Raw genomic sequence first — 19,877 nt, forward strand, 5'->3', positions numbered from 1 at the left:
AAATTTACACAAAATGTATGTTCCTTTCTTATGTTCAATGTATACATGTATATATTTTAAATTACACTATAGTTCCGTAACTTTCTGTCCAGGCGTATAAACGAATCGACAACAAGTGCGTACATTTTTTAAATCAATATCTGGTATGTTCCAATCTGTCCTTTACTATTGACAACGAGTATATATTACATTTTTCCAAATAAACCCTTGGAAAAAATATGTAAATAGATTTCTACTTTCTTCAAATCTTTGTGGTTTATAGACATATCATGATTTTTTTATCGGAGAAGATGACAAAATAGCGGAATGCAGACAATTGATACTCAAAATTTAAAATCGATGGTGATCTCTTATCTAGAAGAATAAAACTTTAATATCTATAAATTTGAGCATTTTTATACAGAATGGACATAATATCAATTTTTGATTTTTTTGCGAAGTTTCCCTTTAAACCAACAATCCTGCAAAATGTTCAACTGGTTAAAAAATGTATAAAAAATATCCGTTACCTCTTATACATAATTAAAAATACACATTTAGTTTATATGAGAGAAAAAAATATTTACATCAACCCCCAAAAAATGTGAATAAAATTAAGTGAATATCTCTAGACAACCTCTTCCTTAATTAACTCTTCTTGCGTAAATACTGAAAAATTTCTGGACAACCCATTCCTTATTATACCCCCGCTTTAAAAAAGGGGGGGTATACTGTTTTACCTCTGTCTGTCCTTCCGTCAGTCCGTCAGTCCCATGAATATTTTCGTCGCATTTATTGAAATCTACGTTTTGTATTACGAAAATCTCAGATTGAAACCATTTTTCTCTTAAAAAAAGGTTTGTTGGTTTATTTTTACAACTTTCCAAAATATACTTTCTGTCTCTTCCGGTACTACTTTTCTATTGAGAGCGAACAATTTGATATTGAGCTTAATACATTTTATGCTTCTTCATAATTGGCTTTAGTTTATGTTTAATCCATTTAATCCATTAAAAGCGTCATTCATTCCCAATCTCTTGTCGAACATTGTTTATTGTTGGACTCATTTTTGTTAAAAAAATTTTGGCTGCCATTGCACACTACGGTTCGGAACCGGACCAGATATGACAAAAATCCGCATTTTCACGATAGAGAACTACGCATAACATGCATAAAAAGACTATTTTTCTGAAAACTTTGTCAAAAATATATATATCATTTTGATGTAAAGATTAGAAACAACTGGAACTAAATCATTGGCCCAAAACAATGAATTTCATAGACATGATGAAGAAAAAAGTTTTTAAATTGAGATTTTTTTGCTATTTATAACACTTTCTTTACTCTTAATTTTGATATAAAAAAAAAAGGTTCCTTTTTTGTACTAGATATTTCATTCATTTTACTTTCATCATGTTCATGACTTATAGTAACTGAAACCACATATATATATTTTTATTTGGCACAAGAGGCAAAAAATAATTCTGTAACTATAAATGAATAAATAAAACAAACTGAAACAACTGTATTCATGGTATTAGTGATTAGTCTAATTGTATTCTCAGTAATGAATTGAACAGTATAAACATATACATGTATAACATAAAGGAAATCAATGGAAATAGAGCAGTGTTTTCCATTCAGCCTTTAAGCCGGGTGTGCCGACCACCTTCTTTTGAAAGCCGACCACCTTTCGATTTTAGGAGGTGGTCGGCTTTTTTTTCAAATTTCGGATTTTTTTCGGTTCCGTACCGTTAAAATTTGAATACTAATCGCGCCTCACTTGTTTTCATTGACAAAGATGGCGTCCAATCGTCAAATTTCAATGTTTTCATTTATCAATCGGGGTACAAGAAAGGTAGATGACGATGATGATAAAGAAAATAATAGACAAATAAGTTAAATAAAATTGATAGTAATGTTGAAGTTGTGGAAATTGAACAAAAATCAACCAAACAACAGAAAAGACACGCAAGTGAAGACAAATATGAGCAAGACTTCAAATGGCTTATAGTCTCAGAGGAAGGATACTACTGTTCTATGGGCCAAAAATACGGCACAAAAGCAAGAAACAGGACATAAAATTGTAAATGAAAGAAGAGAGAAAAGAGATAAAATGTTGAAAAAAATCAAATAAAAGAATATTTGACAATTAATATGACTACGTCTATTTATGTTTGTTCAACTCCATTAAATGTGAATATTATACTAATCTTTATTTTTGTGACCCCCACGTGCACCCACAGTAAATTAAAAAAAAACGGGTGGACATTTAAAAAAAAACAACACCCGGTTGCAAGTGATTTTTTTAAAACACCCACCTTCCCTTAGTGAAAAAAGGAAAACACTGTAGAGCATCGCTGAGACGCGACAAATGACACATTTATTTTTTTTTTACGCCAAATGGGATGCTATCTTCTGGGGATAACACTGCACTTGTAAGAAAGGGACTTCAGGATCAGCCTTTCTGAGATCCATAAATGATTGTACTACAAATATAGCTATTTCTTCATAATATAATAGTGAAAAAAAAACTATTATTAATGTTGTTTTAATCATAAATATGAATCCAGCTGTTCACAATCTTTTTACCGATTTACTCCTATCACAATTTTATAGTATTGAACACAATCATGACAATATACATGTATACACATATACATACATGTTCATGTATGTAGTATATATGCACATGCGTAAAAATTTTTTGATGAACTGAACATGATAGATATATTTTTTTTTAATTTCTACTTCAGGTGGAAAATATTAACTGCAGTTTATCATTGTTTATTATGATTTTCAAATGTTTGCATAACATGGACAGCTTATGACATATGATTTTTTTCTTCAATTTGCACAGGATTATGTATAGTCTGCTACAACATATATACAAGAGATGCAGTCAAAAGAATGCTACATGTATGACTGAGGAAGAGAATTTACCAGCTCAGCTACAAGTACCACCGGAGCCATTAATAGATGTATGTACATGTACAAACAAAACTTTTAAAAAAAATGTTCTTAGTTCATGTAGCTATAAACATGTACATGTAATGTATACTTTATACATGTACATGTAGTTCATTATGATTGTCTAGTCCAGTACATGTAAGTCATGAAAAAAATCTAATATATCAAAAATGTAAAGTTCTTACATTTTTATGGTCTACTACCTACGATAGTAGAGGGGAATAATGTTTTCTGGTCTGTGCGTCTGTCGGCCTTCCAACCGTCCATCCTTCCGTCTGTCTGTCTGTCTGTTCGTTCAGGTTAAAGTTTTTGGTCAAGGTAGTTTTTGATGAAGTTGAAGTCCAATCAACTTCAAACTTAGTACACATGTTCCCTATGATATGATCTTTCTAATTTAATTGCCAAATTAGAGTTTTGACCCCAATTTCATGGTCTACTGAACATAGAAAATGATAATGCGAGTGGGGCATCCGTGTACTATGGACACATTCTTGTTAATACTTTGCATGCTTTGATTAAATATTCATGTTTTAATTTGTCAATGATCTGGAAATGATCAAAAATTTAAAAAAAAAAGTAACTTTGATTGGCATAAATGAAAACTTGGTCGAAAAGGACTTAAAATGAAATTGAAAGAAAAAAAAATATGTAATGATCTGCCCGAAAAGCATGAAAAGGACTTCAAATGATTTTTAAATTTTTTTTATGTAATGATCTGTAAATAAAACTGTGTTAACTCTAAAAGTAGGAGCTATATTGTGTCACTCCATTTGTCCTTGGCCAGTTGGTCCTAAAAAATTCAGTGACTCAATTTCAGTCACATGTTTCTCTGAAACTACTTCTTATACTGACTATTTTATGTATGAGCTTCACAGTGATAACTTGTAATATTTGAGCACTTTTCAGATCTATCAAACACCTACACAATGTACATGTACTGCCTGTAAGCAGAAAATTGGAACTACCAGGGGGATAATTGGTATTTGTAATATGACATTGCATGCCTTCTTGTTAAAATTTCATAATTTTTGCAGGAAAATCAATTTGATCCAGAGAGTCATTACAATACTAGGAAAAGAAAATATGTGTATGCATCTCAAACCAGTGATAAGGTAATTATGGACAATGATGGATAATAACTTCAACTGCTTTGTGAGCTCTTGTTGGATGAGTGGCAGCTGGCATTTTTACATCTGCTGTTCTTCAAATTACATCTTTCAATCTTCTCCTCTCAAACTGAATAGCCAATAAGAAGTACATATATAAAGGGTCCAAAATTAAACTTTGTTTGACTTTAATAAGAAGAAAAAATGAAATTTGTATCCATATTTTAGTGTTTGTGTCCAGTTTTCAAATTTTCTTAAATTTCAGAGACCAATTAAATTTCGTTCGATTTCAATAAAAATTAATCATATTGGCTATATTTAGATTTTGATTTGAGCCTTTGTATCAAATTGGTCCAAATTTATGTTCAAATTAAGCTTTGTTTGATTTTATCAAAAATTTAATTCTTGGGGTTTCTGATATGCTGAATCTAACCATGTGTATTTAGATTTAGAATATTGGGTAATACAGAAGGTAATGTAATGTCATACATGTCATATTATTAAGTTCTTTGATCAAATTCTTTAAGTCAGGAACTTTTGATGTGTCAAATATTTAATCACAATCCAATTTTAATATACATGATATAATTTTATATAATTTAAATTTTTATAAAATTATTATTGATTAGAAATTTAGGATAGATACAGTAAGTCTCACAGCCATCCAATATCATGAATATGATGACAATTAGCATGTTCATGTAGCCTAAGATTATACCTTAATATTGGTTTATTTGAGAAATTTAAAACATAGAGTTTTATATACCTTCAATACTTGCAAACATCATGAACATTATAGGATTAAACACATTTTTTCTAGAGGTTATTGCTGTAATGGCTGTGTAAACCGGGGCGATTAACTCACAAACTAAATATTCAGATTTGTATATATATATATATGTCAAGTTTGTGAGCAGGGTTTCCCCTGGGTCAATTATTAATTTTGCCACCTCTTTCGCCAGAACAATATATTTTTCGCCACTTTATTATTTTATTCGCCAAGTATCATGAATATACTGTTTGTTTGAAATTTCCCTTCTTTCTATCTTCCCCCCCCCCCCTCCCCCAACCAAAATGAGTTTGCCCTATTGTTGTCTATGATTATTCTCAAACTCATCTTTTAGTTTACATTGTAAATTGTAATGAAGAAACACTAAACACTACTTTTTATACGATGGCAAAAATTGAAAATTTTTTGGTCGTTTATTGGTATCACGTTGGGGTCAGCGTCGTTGTCGTCGTCCGAATACTTTTGGTTTTCGCACTAAAACTTTAGTTTAAGTAAATAGAAATCTTTGAAATTCAAACACAAGGTTTATGACCATAAAAGGAAGGTGGGATTGATTTTGAAAGTTTTGGTCCCATCAGTTTAGGAATTAGGGGCCAAAAAGGGCCCAAATAAGCATTTTCTAGGTTTTCGCACTATAACTTTAGTTTAAGTGAATAGAAATCAATGATATTTTGACACAAAGTTTATGACCACAAAAGGAAGGTTGGGATTGATTTTGGGTGTTTTGGTTCCAACTGTTTCGGAATTAGGGTAAAAAAAGGGGCCCAAATAAGCATTTTTCTTGGTTTTCGTACCATAACTTTAGTATAAGTTAATAGAAATTTATGAAATTTAAACACAAGGTTTATGACCATGAAAGGAAGGTTGGGATTGAGTTTTGGTCCCAACAGTTCAGGAATAAGGGTCCAAAATTAAACTTTGTTTGATTTCATCAAAAATTGAATAATTGGGGTTCTTTGATATGCCGAATCTACAAAAAATGTTACTGTGTATGTAGATTCTTAATTTTTGGTCCCGTGTTCAAATTGGTCTACATTAAGGTCCAAAGGGTCCAAAATTAAACTTAGTTTGATTTTAACAAAAATTGAATCCTTGGGGTTCTAGGTGTAATACCACCAAATCATGGTACGTCACATCCGGTTGTATATGAAAGTAGGTCTAAAAAAATATTCCCTTGAATTTGACAGTTGTAGGTAATTAATCCTACATTTTATTGCAGTAAAAACATTTCTGTGTCATAAACATATGTCTTGGGTATTTCAAAACACCATTATTTTGGATTTTGGATTTCTATAGAAAATTTTGTAATCTTGAGGTTACATGGTGACTAAACCTTGTACACAGATAAAATAAGGGGAGACATTTGATTGATTAACTTCCAATGATGGTTATTTTCTTATATGTAATTAAATGTTATGTGAATTTTTTTCTATAGTACTGGACAGGATAAAACTTTACTCATGCCAAGTATTTCTTTATTTGAAACAAAGATAAATTCTGCACATTTTTTTGAAAAGTGCAAATTTAACAAAGATTAATAGGGGAAAATCAATGATGGTATTACACCTTGATATGCTGAATCTAAAAATGTACTTAGATTTTTGATTATTGGCCAACATAAGCGACATATTGCGAAACAAAAATTTTAGAATGTGGCGGGGAAAAAAAAAAAATAATAATCAGAACAAATACAATTAAAAACCAATTGTTCAGAGAACAATTGAAAGTCTTTCCACACCAAAGAAATTTTGATAAGAAGATAGTTTCTTCATACTGATGAGATAAATAATGGTTTAATTATGTTTTTGAGTGATAAAAGGGAGATAATATGCTACTTCCGGTGAAATAAATGTCACTTCCGGTCTCATATGATAGCTTATTTCACACTGATTCCAAAAATATATAGTTTCTATATACTATTGTATGTAGAAGGGGAAATAATTGGCCACTTCCGGTTTGTTGGAAGTCATGTTTCGTCTCCAGTAATCAGTTTATGTATCTATATGACAAAATATATTGATTCTGGGTACTTTGAGATGAAAAAATTGCAAAAAAGGCTACTTCCGGTTTTCTCAAGGTCACTTCCGGTAGTCATTTTTCAAGGTCATTTGTCACCTAATCTTTTGTACAAGGTCAAATGCCTTTATAATGAACTTAGTTGAAGTCATAATCAAATAACCTCATATCAAGACATTTGAGGGGCAACAACTCCTATAAGATGCCATTAAATTGTATAAGACTAAATGTAGCATATCTTCATTACAATGAAGCAGACATTTTGCACTTGTTCTTTAGTATGTATCTTTCAAAGTGTCGGAGAAAATGCAAAAACAAGCAAAAGTCACAATTGAGAACTTGACCTTGACCTTTGACCTTGACCTCATTTTCTAAGTTAGGACCTAGGGGACTCAAATAAAAACATTCCAGGGTTATACGGTTAACTGTTTATGAGTTAAATGAACATAAATGATCGCTTCGATCCAAATAAGCCAAAAATTACTGAGGATGTAACGAACAATTTGTAAAAAGAATTTTGTCGATATCTTTTTTTGTTATGAAGGAGATGCACACAGATGAAAAACAGTGAATAGGGAGATAACTTTTACAAAGAAAATGGTTCGGCTTAGCAGGGTGAAATTTAAAAGCGCATAAACTATACGATACATTATGAGAAATATTTAAGCGACATATTGCGAAACAAACATTTATCGCAAGAACAAAATTTGTCGGAAAAAAAAATATAATAATAATAATAATAATCAGAACAAATACAATAGTTCTTTCCACAGAAAAGTGGAAAGACCTAATAATAATACTAATCAGAACAAAAACAATAAGTCTTTCCACAGAAAAGTGGAAAGACTTAAGGTTAAAGTTTTTGGTTGAGGTAGTTTTTGATGAAGTTGAAGTCCAATCAATTTGTAACTTAGTACACATGTTCCCTATGATATGATCTTTCTAATTTTAAAGTCAAATTAAAGTATTGACCCCAATTTCATGGTCCACTGAACAAAGAAGAAGATAGTGTGAAGCTCAGGTTAAAGTTTTTGGTCAAGGTAGTTTTTGATGAAGTTGAAGTCCAATCAACTTGAAACTTAGTACACATATTAACTATGATATGATCTTTCCAATTTTAATGCCAAATTAAAGTATTGACCCCAATTTCACGGTCCAGTGAACATGTAAAATGATAGTGGGGCATCCGTGTACGATATATGGACACATTCTTGTTTTTTTCTGTTATATGTGCATTAAATAGAAAAAAGTCTACTGTTATGTTTATTTGTTTTTCAATCTCAATTTGATGAAAATCCTGGGATCCTTTTATGCATGTGTATTGCGCATGAATAGATCACTGAAGTTTATGAAAGTGGTTTCAGAAACATGAAATCAGGAGCCTGTAATTCAGTGGTTTTACGTTTGTTTATGTGTTACATATTTGTTGTTCGTTCATTTTTAACCGGATTTTTGTGACAAAAATGTCGGTTATTGATTTGGGGATGTACAGCGGGCAACCGGTTGGGCGGGCGGCCGGGCAGCAACTAAATATTGTCCGTGCATTTACTCATGAACCGTTCAACCAAAGCTTTTCAAATTTTAATATGTTGTTACAGACAACCAAATGAAGGTCAAGTCCAATAATGATGATTTTGACTTTTACCGTTCAGGAGTTATGGTTCTTGAAAGATTGAAAAATGGCTTTTCCAGTCGTGTCCGTGCATTTACCCATGAACTGTTCAACCAAAGCTTTTCAAATTTTAATATGTTGTTACTGATGACAAAATGGAGGTCAAGTTCAATAATGACGATTTTGACTTTTGCCGTTCAGGAGTTATGGTTCTTGAAAGACTGAAAAATGGCATTTCCAGTTGTGTCCGTGCATTTACACATAAACTGTTCAACCAAAGCTTCTCAAATTTTAATATGTTGTTACTGATGACAAAATGGAGGTCAAGTTTAATAATGACGATTTTGAATTTTACCGTTCAGGAGTTCAACCTAAGCTTTTCAAATTTTAAAATGGAGGTCAAATTTGATATTGACGATTTTCATTTTCACCGTGGTTCAGTTATGGTTCTTGTGGTATTGGCAGGATACAAATAAATGTTAATAAATTTGGTTTGCTGTTGTTGTGACAGCCTCTTGTTTTACATAAATAGACCGTTAGTTTTCTCGTTTGAATTGTTTTACATTGTCTTATCAGGGCCTATTATAGCTGACTATGGGGTATGGGCTTTGATCATTGTTGAAGGCCGTACAGTGACCTATAGTTGTTAATGTCTGTGTCATTTTGGTCTTTTGTGGATAGTTGTCTCATTGGCAATCATACCACATCTTTTTTTATATTTATTGGAGTGTAAACCAAGGGGGAATAATGAAATTGACCAATCCTGTTCAAGTATTTATTGATATATGCAAATCATATTATTATAAGAATTATTAATGTATCATTTTCTCGTTTGAATTGTTTTACATTGTCTTATCGGGGCCTATTATAGCTGACTATGCGGTATGGGCTTTGATAATTGTTGAAGGCTGTACAGTGACCTATAGTTGTTAATGTTTGTATCATTTTGGTCTTTTGTTGATAGTTGTCTCATTGGCAATCATACCACATCTTCTTTTTTATATTTATTGAAGTGTAAACCAAGGGGGAATAATGAAATTGACCAATCCCGTTCAATTATTTATTGATATCTGCAAATCATATTATTATAAGAATTATTAATGTATCATGTTCATAGATATCTGTTAATTGTATTCTTTTATTTCAGGGATCTATTACAGATTCACAGATATCAAATTGGAGTCAGACGTCAGAATTTTTGTGGCACAGGGAAGTACATGTACTGATCATCAACTTGGTAATGTTAATAACTGTTTGACACTGATCTCAAATAATACTGTGAGTTCCTTAAAATTGCAACTAAAACAACTTGGAATAGTACATCAGACTGCACCAAAAGATACTATACACGAAAAACTGAGGAAGTAGTATCACACATATTTGAATTGCACCTGGCCAGTCTGATGAATTTAAAAGAAAGCAATACTATCTTCTGGAATTACAACTTCATTACCTGAAGGATTTATATTAACATTATTTAAGATGAACATACAGACTGAAAACAATGTATTAAAGTAGCAACTGCTGGCTGTTCTGTCCAAAAAATACACAAAATCAGATATAAACAGATACATACCTAACATTTCAAGCTACGTGTATTATCAGTCTAAATATTAGATATTGAAACCACAGGATTAGTTGACATGGTCAAAGAAAAATACCCCAGACAAAGGATGAACACTGTCAAATTAAAACATTCTATGGCATTCTTAACTGACTCCTGTTTTGTTCAATCAGTTAGTTAAATGTATGAAACACCAGATATGAAATTGGACTCTGTGGCAAAAGTCTAAGTATTCCAGATGTAGTCAGAACAGTATGTCTTTCACAGATGGTTAATATATATATGATATATATCTTTCTTATTGTGAAAAAACTGACTTTACTCCATTAAGAAAATCATCCTTGTATAGAATCTTACAAACATATGCAGCTTCATAAAGAACAAGTTTACAAGGTCTAGACAATATTGCAGCAGATGAAAATGACACATTTACACGACTTGAAGAGATGATTGAAGAGCTTCATAATAAGGGATCCACATGTATGTCAAATGAACAGCCCAAGTTTTGTAAGAATAAGCTTTCTACAGCAAAGCAGTGCCTTAAAATTGATTTTAAACTACGTCATGTACATTGTGCATCTCAGAGTAGACGTGCAGACCATTGCATTACTTGACTTCTCAGTTACCCAAAAAGGCTAGAATTATACTCAGCATGTGATCATGAGCAGTGTCAGCTGATTCGAGATGTTGAAAATGTTACAGTGTGCTCAGTTCTGTGAAGATTCAGGAGAGAAAATTAACTGTATCAAACCATGGATCAGATGCATGTCTGGAAGAGACATATAGTCTGAACAATCAACTAAGACCAATCACAACTGGATATCCTAAAGGACCTCAAGCCTCAGCAGATTTTAATAATCATGGAGTTTGCAATGAAATTCCTGCCATAAAAGGTATATAACTATTCAAATGCATAAAATTTAGATTTTTTTTCTAATGAACACATGAAGAAGGAGCTCACTTCTTTCAATGCATACATACACATTCTCAGTCAAATTCAGTGTTTACAGTCAAATATGCCAGATTACATGTACATGTATATAATTTATTTGTTAAGCATGAAGGATTATGATACAAAATGTGAATTGTATGCAATTATTCATATTTGCTAGACAAATAAATAGCTTATACTGCAAAAGTATTTGTTTTCACCACATAAATGTCATTATGGTGTCATTTGTTTACATCACAACACCATTTGTATTTATATACTATACGTGTAGATAGTGTAAAAAAAATAAAACTCTGGAACGATGAACAGAAAATGGAACATTAACAATGATTAAAAAAAAATGGTATTTTTACCTAATAGTGATATGATAGTGGGATTTTGTATTGACAGTTTTTATGGACATTTACTTTTAGATATACCTTGGAGTATGGAACATATACCTTTGTTATACATGTATCTTTCTTTTTTGTTACAGTATCGAGAAAAACAGAGTGATTGGTTTGGTCAGCATGGTAAGAACTGACATGTAACAGTTTGCATCATGGGGGATCCTAAAGGAAAATTGTGTGTAAGTAAAATAAAATCTCTTATGTCTGAGATTTTTATTTCATGTACATTAATTATAACCCATGGATCAAAGTTCTGTAGGGTATAATGTTTTTGACTTTGTCCATCAGTCCTGTTCTAGTCATCCCAACTCCTCTAAAACCACTCAACAGAATTTTATAAAACTCTGTAGATAACAAGAACAAAATATGTAGATGTGTTTATCGACAGAAAATTACGATACACTGTTTTTTCTTTCATTACAATACATTGCAATATTAAAAAAAAAAAATGTCAGATTTTTATAAATAAGCAAGTTATAATATAACTTCTGAATGAATTAAAATAAATCTTACACAATCGTCTTTGGATGCGTTATATGTCCGCACACTGTGACCATGTGATTGTTTCAAATCATCAATCATTTGATTCAAATGTCATGAATGTGGGAGATTAATAAATGATGTAAAAAAATCTGTAAACACATAAACATGATAAAGACAAGAAGAAGAATTTAAAATTTGCAAATCCAAAAACAAACAAAATTTGCAGAGTTTTCTCCAGCTGGGATGCGCTGGTTTTTATTGAGTCCTAAGTTAAATTATGACCATATTTGTTGACCATTGTAACAACTAGATATGGCTTTTTATTCCCTCTATGTCATGTGTGCGTTTTTGAAATTTGCATGTGAATATTAACAGAACTTCTCATTATTACCATGTAAATATTTTTTGTAAAAAATGCAAAATAAATTCAAAATGTATGTACACATTATACTTATGATACTTTTTTTTCTTGTAGCACAGAACCTTTACTCATTTGTTTAAATCCGAGAAATAAGATTGGTTTACTGTGGCATCAATTCTAGAAAACACCTTTTCCACTGTTAACAGTCAGGGGACTTACTTAAACAAGTGATTTTCTAAATCACTGATTCAAGTAACATTATTTCCATAAAGGTTGGAAGTTAGAGTTGTCTTTCTTTAATAATCACCTATTTAAGTACATGTAGTACAAATTAATCACTAGAAGAAGTGATTTAATATTATGTAGCTTTAAATATAGAATACTAATGATCCAGAGACTAATTATGTTTCTAAACTTATCAGAACCAACATCTGTGTTGTCTAGGATGACCAGGTCATTTCAGGTGATGACCTTGTACTGAATCTAGGATAATGACATAAAAATCACTTGTTTAAGTATCAGACCTCAATTTCCTTCCCAAAAATCACTTCTTTAAGTATCATTATTTTAATAACCCCCACTAATTTCAACACCCCCGAACAGTGAAATTTGTATCGCGAACAGTAGAATTTTATTACATAATCTGAAAGATGAAACCTTGAACTTCACAGGAAAAATACTCCCACTGCTGTGAAAAATCTTTTAAGAAAGTATCAGTTCATTATGTAAAGCCATTATTATAGCATTTTTTCAACTAAAATAGAATTTTCAGGTAAATGATAGCATCAAAGGCATAAACCTTGCTACTTAAAAGAAGCAAAAAGTTCATATTTTTTTTAATTTTACTAATTAAAATATGTTATTTAAACCTATGTGTTTAAAATTTTGAAAAAACTACAAAATCCCAATTTGTGACAAAACCTCGAATTTGCTACTCAAATAAGGGATTTAAAAATCACTGATTTCAGTAAGTCCCCTGACTGGTTAAGCTACAAGTTCCAAATATAAGAGATACTTTTGTCATCCTACTTACACCTGAAATATACTTTTATTAATTGTTGCCATGCCAATGGCGTCTTTGCAGGGTTACTCACACTAACAAAGAAATTCACTTATGTTAAATCAGGGTACTCACCATTTGACCATGACCTTAGGATGAAAGACGACAGCCAAAGCACCCTTCCTTTGCTTTTATTTTTTTTCCCCAATAATACATGTACATGTATGATTTTGTATACATTATTGTTCTTCTAAAACTTCATGCAATGAAAATAGCATGAAATATATGCTTTCAAAATGTTGCTAAACATTTCTTTGTTCATATCTCGCAAAAGTGTAATTATCTTCTTTTCATACTGGAACCATTCACATGTGCTTTGATACAATGACCATATTTCTGGCGACTACATGATGTTTGGCTAATTAAAATGATTAAAATCTTTTTGTAAGTGCTGTTATACATAACAAAAAAAGTAGAATAACAGAAATACTGAAATCCAAGAAAAATCCTACAACAACCATGACAACTGACAAAATCTAATCACCAAATTCATCAAGCAACATAATCCAACGTTAACAGTTCTGTATATAAGTTACACAATACTTTACAATTGTTAAGCACTGGTTATGTTTCATGCTATTTAAAATCCTAATAATTATAAACAACCTTGGCTTATGTAGTTGGGATTAATTTCTGCAAGCACTTAGTATAATAAACATACTGCCCTCAATTGATGGAATTCTGGGCTGGCAAACAACTGCATTCAGAAATATTAATTCAACACTTGCAACTTCGTCTTAATGTTAGATTTATTTTTCTTTATTGGATATTGTACCTCAACACTTAAGACAGTATATATATTTACTACATATTTATTTTTGTATTTTTTTTCTTTTCTAGATCAGATAACACAGGATGTTACCACTGTGGTATGGCTATCAATTCATGGCATTAGTGAGCCGAAAGGTTTGTAAATATTGTAGCTTTGCCTTTTATTTTTCAACCTTTTATTTTTAATTTTGTGTTAAATGAGGTCTTAATTTCCATTTAAGTTAAATATTTCTTTACAATTATGGAAACAATGCTGAATTTTCTGTTTCCATTCTCTAACTGAAGTTTGCATCAACCAAATAATATAAAAAATGTATGCACAATGCTTATTCACACAAATTTTTAATGAAGCATGAATTTGGGTACATTCACTTTTAACGTTATGGGTTTATATGTCCGTTTGATACAACCGCAAAAATAATTAAAAAAAATTTAGTTGATATTTGTTATACGTTGTTGTCATCTGCCTTGTTGAGCGTCATCCAAGACCAATGATTTTGGGATAATAACTTTAGTATGTATAAGTAAATAGAAATCTATGACCACAAAAGGAAGATTGTGATTGATTTTTAGAGTTTTGGTTCCAACAGTTTAGGAATGAGGGGCCAAAAGGGTCCAAAATTAAACTTTGTTTGATTTCATCAAAAATTGAACTATTGGGGTTCTTTGATATGCCGATTCTAATCGTTTATTTAGATTTGTGATGTCTGGGCCCCTTTATCAAATTGGTCCATATTGAGTTCTAGAGGTTCCAAAATTGAACTTTCTTTGATTTCATCAAAAATTGAATTGTTGGGGTTCTTTTTAAAATATGCTGAATCAAATCATGTATTTAGATTTTGTATATTGGACCATAGCAGGTAAATGTCCAATTTAATTTTTTTAAGTTCTAACACAACATTCATTGTGTGTCAACTAGCTATGTAGCCCAAAAATTAATTATTGTTTGTTTCCCTTTCCACGACTAACCCTGTAAAATCACTGCAACACGAAAATTTTTATTGGCAATTCTTGTCCAAATTTTTTTTTTTTCTATGTTGGTTTTTAGTGATATCTTTCCGATGCATTGGTTTTTTTTTTTATACCTTTCTGATGCTGCAGTCATCAAACGTTTTAAATCAAAGCTTTTTTGCTTTGAAGCTTCTATATGATTTGGAATCAAGGAAAACAAACATAATGCCTTGCCACATGATTTGTGTTGTGTGCAAGGGGGATCTTAAATCTGAAGCATCTTTCAACCCACTGAGTGCACCTTGATTGGATTTGTCTTTAACCTCTGTTCCTGTTTAAAGGATAAAATCTTTTGAGTAAAAATAGTCTGAGACGTCTGAACAGGTTGAGCACAAGTCAGGAAATATATTTCCTGCTTTCAGAGAACGTCCCTGATTTCTGGTGTAAAAGAAAAGTTTAAATGTGATTTCATTTTTATGCCCCACCTACGATTGCCCCACCTACGATAGTAGAGAGGCATTATGTTTTCTGGTCTGTGCCTCCGTTCGTTCGTTCGTTAGTTCGTCCATCTGTGTGTCCGTTCGCTTCAGGTTTAAGTTTTTGGTCAAGGTAGTTTTTGAAGAATTTGAAGTCCATTCAGCTTAGTACACATGTTCCCCATGATATGATCTTTCTAATTTTAATGCCAAATTATAGTTTTGACCCAAGTTTCATGGTCCACTGAACATAGAAAATGATAGAGCAAAGTTCAGGTTAAAGTTTTTGATCAAGGTAGTTTTTTAACTTTAACTTTCTTAAACTATCCTGGGTTTGTACCAAACTTGGACAGAAGCTTGTTTATGATCATAAGATAGTATCCAGAACTTAATTTTGTAAAAAATTAAATTCATTTTTTCAATATTTTTCGGGCGTCAATCAAATGTTGTCCGTACATTAACTCATGAACCGTTCAACCAAAGCTTTTAAAATTTTAATATGTTGTTACTGACAACAAAATGAAGGTCAAGTTCAATAATGGCGATTTTGACTTTTACCGTTCAGTAGTTATGGTTCTTGAAAGATTGAAAAATGGTTTTTCCAGTCGTGTCCGTGCATTTACACATGAACTGTTCTACCAAAGCTTCCCAAATTTTAATATGTTGTTACTGATGACAAAATGGAGGTCAAGTTCAATAATGACGATTTTGACTTTTACCGTTCAGGAGTTATGGTTCTTGAAAGACTGAAAAATGGAGTTTTCAGTCGTGTCCGTGTATTTACACATGAACTGTTCTACCAAAGCTTCCCAAATTTTAATATGTTGTTACTGATGACAAAATGGAGGTCAAGTTCAATAATGACGATTTTGACTTTTACCGTTCAGGAGTTATGGTTCTTGAAAGATTGAAAAATGGTGTTTCCAGTCATGTCCGTGCATTTTCTCATGAACCATTCAACCAAAGCTTTTGAAATTTTTATATGTTGTTACTGATGACAAAATAGAGGTCAAGTTCAACATGTTCAATAATGACGATTTTGACTGTTCAGGAGTTATGGTTCTTAAAGATCGTAAAATGGCGTTTCCATTCACTTTATTGCATTTACTCATGAACCATTCAATCTAAGCTTTTCTAATTTTAATATGTTGATACTGATGACAAAATGGAGGTCAAACTTGATATTGACGATTTTCCCTTTCACTATTCATCAGTAATGGTTCTTGTGATATTGCTAGGACACAAATAAATGTTAATAAATACGGTTTGCTGTCGTTGTGACAGCCTCTTGTTTTCCTTTTTTTTGTTCAGCCTGCGATTTACAGCAAAAGTAGGTGAGACACTGGGTTCCGCGGAACCCTTACGAATTTTTTCATTACAAATTTTATTCATCACACTATTAGTTATTGCTTTATGATATGGTACAAAAATCAACTAAAAAAATCAATTGTGTTTGCCCCCAGGTGACTTTTAATATGTTTATAGCATTGAAAAAGCTCCAAATTATCTCCCTTTGATGCAAAAATACATTTTTTTGGCATTAAAGTTGAAATATCTTTTTTAAATCATCGATGACCTATATTTTTTATTATTGTTTTCAAAAAGCTGTACATAAACTAAATACTTGTAAAATTTAAGCGATTTCTGTTATTTAGTTCTTTTTTTATTTCGATATTACCTCTTTTTCTCCTATTAGTTCAACAGTAAATAAGGACATTAACAAAAAATTATGCTTCTTTCAGAGGCAGATTGTTAGCGTAAATGAACGGTGACCCAATTTTTTTATTTCATTTTTAGCCTACCTGGCCTAAAAGGCCATGTGAGCTTTTCTCATCACTTGGCGTCCGTCGTCGTCGTCTGTTGTCGTTAACAATTTTTCAAACATCTTCTCCTCTGAAACTACTGAATGGATTTGGATGAAACTTAGCATGATAGTTCCTTAGATTATCCTGCACAAAGTGTGTACTTCGATTTTTGATCCGTCAAAAAACATGGCCGCCCTTACTTTAAATAGAACATAGGGGTCAAATGCAGTTTTTGGCTTATATCTCAAAAACGAAAGCATTTAGAGCAAATCTGACATGGGGGTAAAAATGTTCATTAGGTCAAGATCTATCAGCCCTGAAATTTTCAGACGAATCAAACAAACCATTGTTGGGTTGCTGCCACTTAATTGGTAATTTTAAGGAAATTTTGCAGTTTTTATACGACCGCAAAATTTGAAAATTTTTCGTTGTATATTGCTATCACGTTGGCGTCGTCGTCGTCGTCCTAATACTTTTAGTTTTCGCACTCTAACTTTAGTAAAAGTGAATGGAAATCTATGAAATTTTAACACAAGGTTTATGACCACAAAAGGAAGGTTGGTATTGATTTTGGGAGTTTTGGTCCCAACATTTGAGGAATTAGGGGCCTTTGGGAGTTTTGGTCCCAACATTTTAGGAATTAGGGGCCAAAAAGGGCCCAAATAAGCATTTTCTTGGTTTTCGCACAATAACTTAAGATTAAGTTAATAGAAATCTATGAAATTTTGACACCAGGTTTATGACCACAAAAGGAAGGTTGGGATTGATTTTGGGAGTTTTGGTTCTAACAGTTTAGGAATTAGGGGCCAAAAAAGGGCCCAAATAAGCATTATTCTTGGTTTTCGCACAATAACTTTAGTTTAAGTAAATAGAAATCAATGAAATTTAAACACAATGTTAATGACTACAAAAGGAAGGTTGGTATTGATTTTGGGAGTTTAGGTCCCAACAGTTTAGGAATTAGGGGCCAAAAAGGGACCCAAATAAGCATTTTTCTTGGTTTTCGCACCATAACGTTAGTATAAGTAAATAGAAATCTATGAAATTTAAACACAAGGTTTATGACCATAAAAGGAAGGTTGGTATTGATTTTGGGAGTTTTGGTCCCAACAGAATAAGAGGCCCAAAGGGTCCAAAATTAAACTTTGTTTGATTTCATCAAAATTGAATAATTGGGGTTCTTTGATATGCCGAATCTAACTGTCATGACTGTGTATGTAGATTCTTAACTTTTGATCCTGTTTTCAAATTGGTCTACATTAAGGTCCAATGGGTCCAAAATTAAACTTAGTTTGATTTTGACAAAAAATGAATCAGTTAGGTTCTTTGATATGCTGAATCTAAAAATGTACTTAGATTCTTGATTATTGGCCCAGTTTTCAAGTTGGTCCAAATCGGGGTCCAAAATTAAACTTTGTTTGACTTCATCAAAAATTGAATAAATGGGGTTCTTTGATATACCAAATCTAACTGTGTATGTAGATTCTTCATTTTTGGTCCTGTTTTTAAATTGGTCTACACTAAAGTCCAAAGGGTCCAAAATTAAACTTAGTCTGATTTTAACAAAAATTGAAATCTTGGGGTTCTTTGATATGCTGAATCCAAAAATGTACTTAGATTTTTTATTATGGGCCCAGTTTTCAAGTTGGTCCAAATCAGGATCTAAAATTATTATATTAAGTATTGTGCAATAGCAAGTCTTTTCAATTGCACAGCATTGCGCAATGGCAAGAAATATCTAATTGCACAATATTGTGAAATAGCAAATTTTTTTTTAATTAGAGTTATCTTTCTTTGTCCAGAATAGTAAGCAAGAAATATCTAATTGCAAAATATTGTGCAATAGCAAGATTTTTTTTTAATTGGAGTTATCTTTCTTTGTCCAGAATCAACTTAAATCTGTGTTATATACAATATACAATGTATATTCACTTTTTTACTACCAACTGATAAATTAAAATAATCTTTACCATTCAGTGATAACAAGCAGTTTTTTTACATCTTAATATTTTATGATGTATTTAAATGAGTAGTTATTGTTGCAAACTCCATTAGAAATTTTAATTGAGATTAGTTTTGGAATAAGGGAAAGGGGGATGTGATTAAAAAAATTGGGTTCAATTTTTCTCATTTGAAATTTCATAAATAAAAAAGAAAATTTCTTCAAACATTTTTTTGAGAGGATTAATATTCAACAGCATAGTGAATTGCTCTAAGAGAAAACAAAAATTTTAAGTTCATTAGAACACATTCATTCTGTGTCAGAAACCTATGCTGTGTCAACTATTTAATCACAATCCAAATTTAGAGCTGAATCCAGCTTGAATGTTGTGTCCATACTTTCCCCAACCGTTCAGGGTTCAACATCTGCGGTCGTATAAAGCTACGCCCTGCGGAGCATCTGGTTGGTCATTATCTTGAATATCATTATCGATAAAGATAAACTGTAAACAGCAAAAATGATCAGCAAAGTAAGATCTACAAATAAGTTAAATATGACCAAAATTGTCAATTGACCCCTTAAGGGGTTATTGTCCTTTAATGACAATTTTTTCACAATTTGTTCATCATATTTGCTAACTTTAAAAAATC

At 31.6% G+C, this 19,877-nt stretch overlaps 2 protein-coding genes across 11 annotated transcripts in view; both read left to right on the forward strand.

Annotated features, from left to right (window-relative positions):
* The window catches only part of LOC143068543 (protein-glucosylgalactosylhydroxylysine glucosidase-like), a 270,827-nt gene that overhangs the window by 56,018 nt on the left and 194,932 nt on the right, over positions 1-19,877 (forward strand). The window lies entirely within an intron of this gene.
* Positions 1-19,877, forward strand: part of LOC143068545 (fringe glycosyltransferase-like) — a 41,832-nt gene that overhangs the window by 2,436 nt on the left and 19,519 nt on the right. For 6 of the 9 annotated variants that reach the window (XM_076242691.1, XM_076242692.1, XM_076242689.1 and 3 more), the window contains exons 2-6: positions 2,840-2,960; positions 3,984-4,061; positions 9,621-10,930; positions 11,465-11,557; positions 14,123-14,188. In XM_076242691.1, coding sequence (XP_076098806.1) covers positions 14,138-14,188 — 51 coding nt within the window. In that variant the 5' untranslated portion in view covers positions 2,840-2,960; positions 3,984-4,061; positions 9,621-10,930; positions 11,465-11,557; positions 14,123-14,137. The remainder of the gene's footprint in view (positions 1-2,839; positions 2,961-3,983; positions 4,062-9,620; positions 10,931-11,464; positions 11,558-14,122; positions 14,189-19,877) is intronic. The other 3 variants (XM_076242690.1, XM_076242688.1, XM_076242686.1) reach the window with 2 other exon arrangements.

This window comes from Mytilus galloprovincialis, chromosome 3 (assembly GCF_965363235.1).
Source record: "Mytilus galloprovincialis chromosome 3, xbMytGall1.hap1.1, whole genome shotgun sequence".
Taxonomy (NCBI): domain Eukaryota; kingdom Metazoa; phylum Mollusca; class Bivalvia; order Mytilida; family Mytilidae; genus Mytilus; species Mytilus galloprovincialis.